This window comes from Bison bison, unplaced genomic scaffold (assembly GCF_000754665.1).
Source record: "Bison bison bison isolate TAMUID 2011002044 unplaced genomic scaffold, Bison_UMD1.0 scf7180017858048, whole genome shotgun sequence".
NCBI classification, from domain to species: domain Eukaryota; kingdom Metazoa; phylum Chordata; class Mammalia; order Artiodactyla; family Bovidae; genus Bison; species Bison bison.
The window spans coordinates 1,743,848-1,750,043 of record NW_011488621.1 but is presented as its reverse complement, the minus strand read 5'-3'; the positions used below and the strand labels follow the sequence as shown (position 1 = coordinate 1,750,043).

The following is a 6,196-nucleotide window of genomic DNA, read 5'->3' as shown; positions in this document are numbered from 1 at the left end:
CAAAAGCATCAATTCTTCAGCACTCAGCTTTCTTTATGGTCCAACTCTCACATCTACACATGACTACTGGAAAAACCATAGCTTTGACTAGATGGACCTTTGTCAGAAAAGTAATGTCTCTGCTTTTTAATATGCTGTCTAGGTTGGTCATAACTTTTCTTCCAAGGAGTAAGCATCTTTTAATTTCATGGCTGTAGTCACCATCTACAGTGATTTTGGAGCCCAATAAAAGAAAGTCTTTTATGGTTTCCATTGTTTCCCCATCTATTTGCCATGAAGTGATGGGACCAGGTGCCATGATCTTAGTTTTTGAATGTTGAGTTTTAAGTCAACTTTTTCACTCTCCTCTTTCACTTCATCAAGAGGCTCTTTAGTTCCTCTTCACTTTCTGCCATAATGGTGGTGTTATCTGTATATCTGAGATTATTGATGTTTCTCCTGGCAATCTTGATTCCAGCTTTTGCTTCATCCAGCCCGACATTTCACATGACGTACTCTGCATATAAGTTAAATAAGCAGGATGACAATATGCAGCCTTGGTGTACTCCTTTCCCAATTTGGAGCCAGTCCTTTGTTCCATGTCCAGTTCTAACTGTTGCTTCTTGACCTGCATACAAGACGGACGAGTCATAGTGAAGAGTTCTGACAAAATGTGGTCCACTGGAGAAGAGAATGGCAAACCACTTCCATATTCTTGCCTTGAGAACCCCATGAACAGTATGAAAAGGCAAAAATATATGACAGTGAAAGATGAACTCCCCAGGTCAGTAGATGCCTAATATGCTACTGGAAAAGAGTGGAGAAATAACTCCAAAAAGAATGAAGAGACGAAGCCAAAGTGAAAACAATGCCCGATTGTGGATGTGACTGGTGATGGAAGTAAAGTCTGATGCTGTAAAGAGCAATATTGCATAGGAACCTGGAATGTATGTCCATGAATCAAGGCAAATTGGAAGTGGTCAAACAAGAGAAGGCAAAAGTGAACATTGACATTTTAGGAATCTGTGAACTAAAATGGACTGGAATGGGCGATTTTAATTCAGATGACCATTATATCTACTACTGCTGGGAAGAATCCCTTAGGAGAAATGGAGTAGCCCTCATAGTCAACAAAAGAGTCTGAAATTCAGTACTTGGGTGCAATCTCAAAAATTACAGAATGATCTCTGTTTGTTTCCAAGGCAAACCATTCAATATCATAGTAATCCAAGTCTATGCCCCAACAACCAGTGCCGAAGAAGCTGAAGTTGAACAGTTCTATGAAGATGTAGGAGACCTAATACCAAAAGAGATGTCCTTTCATCATAAGGGACTGGAATGCAAAAGTAGGAAGTCAAGAAACACCTGGAGTAACAGGCAAGTTTGGCTTTGGAGTACAAAATGAAGCAGGGCAAAGGCTAACAGAGTTTTGCCAAGAGAATGCATTGGTCATAGCAAACACCCTCTTCTAATAACACAAGAGATGATTCTACACATGGATATCACCAAATGGGCAATACCAAAATCAGATTGATTATATTCTTTGCAGCTGAAGATGGAGAAGCTCTATACTGTCAGCAAAAACAAGACTGGGAGCTGACTGTGGCTCAGATCATGAACTCCTTATAGAGTCTGTCTCTACCCCCCCCATATATATATATATATATATATATATATGCACATTGTTATCTGATCCTATCTTGTTACTGATTCCCTTTTTACTTCCTGTATTTTACATAAGATTTCTGAAAAACCATATGCTTCCTAGCCTTTTCCCTTATTCCTCACTCTTTTTTGTCAATTTACCTCCTATGCCTTAAAGATATGATAGCTGGGAGTCCAGGTGAGATAAATTACATTTAAAAAATCTCAGTTTAGATGTCTGTGCTGTTATTTTCGGAGACGGCAATGGCACCCTACTTCAGTACTCTTGCCTGGAAAATCCCATGGATGGAGGAGCCTGTTAGGCTGCAATCCGTGGGGTCGCTAAGAGTCGGACACGACTGAGCGACTTCACTTTCCCTTTTCACTTTCATGAATTGGAGAAGGAAATGGCAACCCACTCCAGTGTTCTTGCCTGAACAATCCCAGGGATGGGGGAGCCTGGTGGGCTGCCGTCTATGGGATTGCACAGAGTCAGACACGACTGAAGCAACTTAGCAGCAGCAGCAGCAGCAGCTGTTACTTTATTTCTGAGGATCCCACAGAGATACACATTTACCAGTGTCTTATGAACAGTTGGGATGTAGCATGGAAACCACTCTGGATACTTTCTAATTGTTATAATAAAGTGACTCATCCTTTTTAGTTTGTTGTGGTTAATGTAGTAACTTGGAAATTATATATTTTATATATGCTTTCATTCTAGAGCAAAGACTCTGAGTACAAAAAATATGAAAGAGATGGAGTTTAAAGTGAAGACAGAAATGGATGATGTAAGTTTCCTTTTCCTTTGTGTAATTAATAATTTTTGTAGGTCAGATAATTTCAAGGTATAAGAAGCAGATAAGTTACTAATTTTACAATGATAATTCTGTTTTTGATTACTTTGAACTTTTAAAAGTATATCTGACCACTACATATATGGCAGTCAACATGCAACAAATCAGTAGAACAACAACAGAAATCTTGTATCAGCATTCAAATAAGAGAATAACATGGCACATAAAAATACAGTAGAATCATGGTCCAGATTAGTTCGGGTATTTGGAAACCTGTTTTCCATTTGATGTGTCTGTTAGTTTGTGTGTGTATCACTTAGTCGTGTCTGACTCTTTGCGACCTCATGGACTATAGCCCACCAGACTCCTCTGTCCATGGAATTCTCCGAAAATACTGGAGTGGTTTGAAATTTCCTTCTCCAGGTGATTTTCCTGACCCAGGGGTCTCCTGCATTGCAGGCAGATTCTTTACCATCTGAGCTATAGGGAAGTCCCAACTATTAGTTTAGTTTGACATATAACAGTCAAACTAAACTAATAGTTTATTCCAAATTAAATGATGGCAGAAGATGGGGAATGGGAAAGGGAATAAAGAAAAGTGGGATCATGGTATTTGTTAACACAGTCAATGAATCTTATTATCAGCAGAGTGTAATTAATGACTCTAGGCTTGGTTTCTTGCACAGTGGACACCTTTTTAAGGAAATAACTTATATAAATTATCCCACCCTCAGGTGGCGCTAGTGGTAAAGAACTCGCCTGCCCAGACAGGAGACATAAGAGACGCAGGTTCGATCCCTGGGTCTGAGATTCCCTGGAGGAGGGCATGGCAACCCAATCCAGTATTCTTCCCTGAGGAATCCCGTGGACAGAGGAGCCTGGCTGGCTACAGTCCATAGGGTTGCACCGAGTCAGACACGACTGAAGTGATTTGGCAGGCACGCACGCAGTCCATGTCTAGGCAGGCCAGTCGCGCTTGAATTCCAGCTTCTTGTTCTGAAGGACGACACAAGTTTAAAAGGTGAAGAAAGAAAATGTTGACTGAGATTCTTGTCAGTTAAAAAAATTTGCCTTACTTTGAAACTGCTTTGTGATGTTTGACTAACCTTTTTTATCTTTATTTTTCATTTTTACTTGTTTTAATACCTCATGATTGTCCTCAGAACAGACAGAACTAAACTCCTACCAGAAGGATCAGTGTCAGGGTATTTCTGAGTAGACTGGAAGTAAAAAGTAAGCAACAGGAGTCCTTCTCTGACCCCCAGGGAAATGGCTTGTGTTTTTAACAAGTATGGAAAGATTTGCTTCATAGAAAGCTATCAGAGTTCAAAGACTTTGAAGGTGTCCCAGACTCAAGTTTTCCACCAATGTTACCTTTCTTTCTTTCCTGTCCCTTTTTTTTCTTCCTTTAAAATTTTCAGGTGCCAAGTCCCAGACTGACTCAGGCCTCTGTGTATCCACCCCACACATGCAGCTGTGTACCATAGCCTTGACATTCTTAGCTTTGAAGCAGCTAAGAGTCTGTCCCTCTCCCTCTCCTTCTTTAGGTGAAAGAATCTGGAAGGTCTCTTTCCACTCAGGGACTTCAGCTCTATTGAGAATTTCTTTTCTGGCCCAACTCCATTCTTTAATAAATGCCTATCTTTAAAAAGCATAGTAACTCAAAACATACTGGTGCAATCATATGGTGAGATTAACGAGACAATCTAAGATGCAGGGGCTTTGTCATAACTAAACACCGCAGGCCGAATGTTTGATTTTGTCTTGTAAGAGATTTCCTCTTTATTAAAAGTTCCTTGGGTAACATAAAGGTTTTTATTTTCTTGAATTGTTTAGTTGTGGCAAATCTCCTCACTTTCTAGAGCTTAAACAGTTGTGTAGCTATAGAAACTTTTTGAGATTATCCGGTTTAAAAATGTACCTGCTTTAGCTCTCATGATTCCAGTAGGGGAAGGAGGAGGAGGCAACGAGCAGAGCCGTTGGGGGTGATGGGGGGGCGGCTGTGGTTTCTGCAAGGCTGCAGCACCGTCTCTGCGCTGCTGGGACGGGAAAGGAAGTGAGGATCCCGGCGGAGCCAGCGGCAGTGCTGCTGCGGGAGGGCGGGCATCGGAAGGCGATGGAGGATCTGGATGAACAGCACTGACAGCATCATCCAATGGCTGCTCCAAGCGAGAGGGTCCAAGCCTGGCGAGAACGTCCAGCTACAGGCGCAGGAAATCAGAGGACTGTGATTGTTAAAGTCCCGAGAGAGCTTTCTCAGTCAGCCTACTGTCCTGCACCGTTCAAAATATGAGGTGATATCTGTGGGCAATCCTATATGATTTGCTGTGACTTTCTGAGTACAGTGGTTTCCCTCCAAAAGCAATTACTTGTTTCTTGGGGACTATGTGAACAAGGGAAAGCAGTCATTGGACACTCTCTGCCTCTTACTGACTTACAAAATCAAATATCTCTAGATTGTTTTCTTCTCGGAGGAAACCACGAATGTGACGGTATTAGTAGAATTTAGGGATTTTATGATGAATTAAAAGAAGATATAACATTGAAGTAGGGAAAACGTTCACAGACTGCTTTACCTGTTTATGGATAGTAGTCATCCTGGATGAGAAAATATTCTGCTGTCACGGAGGTTTATCACCAGATCTCCAATCTATGGAGTGGATTTGGTGAATTATGCAGCCAATCGGTGACCCAGAACAAGATTGTCTTTGTGATCTTTTGTGGTCTGACCCAGATAAGGATGTTTTTGGCTGGGGTTTGAAAATGACAGGGGGTCGTGCTTTGCACTTGGTGCGGAAGTGGTTGCAAATTTCTCCATAAGCGTGATTTGGATCTTGTATGTAGAGCCCATCGGGTGGCTGACAATGCATAGACGTTTTCTGCAGACAGTTGGTCACTCTGTTTTCTGCATTCAGTTATTGTGGAGAGCTTGACAAAGCCGGTGCCATGATGAGTGTGGATGAGACTCTAATGTGTTCTCTTCAGATTTTACAGCCTGCAGAGAAAAAGAAGTCAAGTGCCCCGAGACATGAAATACCTCCAAGGGCTATGATCACAAAGCAAGCAAAGCAATAAATGTCATTTTGACACTGCCTAGTCGGGGCTTGTAACATATATAGCTTTTATTTTTAAAGCTGTAATGTGTATAGGTCAGCGTACTTAAATAAGGTTTGTGGGCCCCGTTCCAGTTTTTACTTTATCAGTAGTATTTGTTGATTTTAACAGCAAATAAAAGATTCCCCACTGTCAAGGAAAGATGTGTTATTTTGTTGAGTTCTCTGTTCCTTTTGCAAACAATTTTAATGGTAGTGCTAAAGCTGTACACCCCAGGACAGTTTATCCTGACTAAGGGGTGAGTGTACAACTGAGCTTTCTTTAAATTTGGTACAGCTCATGAATAATGTAAATACCCATTTTCTTTAGGATATAAAGAGAGATCTAGGATGCTCAGTGTGTGCATGTTATTGTCATAAAACGCATACTGTTGGATACAAAACACTGTGAACCTTTTGTTTGCTTGCTTCAAAGAAATTGCTCTTTTTCTTGTCTTGTCATGTACAAACTAGTTTTTAGAGTTATCAAAATTAAGAATAACTTTCAACCTTGCCAGCATCACTTGTATGTATATTTAATTAAAGTACACTTTCCCCTGTGATACACTTAAATGACAATTAAAGCCATTATTTTAAATGTTTGTGATTCTTTCCTAAAACCAAAGATTCTGTTGAAATATATATGGACACTCTCCTTAGTACAAGGTGACATGATTGTGTATC

General features: G+C 40.6%; 1 protein-coding gene and 1 pseudogene across 5 annotated transcripts in view; both read left to right on the top strand.

The window, feature by feature from the left end:
• Nucleotides 1-6,196, top strand: part of SLC26A7 (solute carrier family 26 (anion exchanger), member 7) — a 170,217-nt gene that overhangs the window by 122,106 nt on the left and 41,915 nt on the right. For all 5 annotated transcript variants that reach the window (XR_827212.1, XM_010861984.1, XM_010861993.1 and 2 more), the window contains one exon: nucleotides 2,348-2,414. Coding sequence is in view for 4 of the 5 variants with exons in the window: in XM_010861984.1 (XP_010860286.1) it covers nucleotides 2,348-2,414 (67 nt within the window). In the remaining variant the exon portion in view is untranslated. The remainder of the gene's footprint in view (nucleotides 1-2,347; nucleotides 2,415-6,196) is intronic.
• LOC105004383 lies at nucleotides 4,494-5,672 on the top strand (annotated as a pseudogene).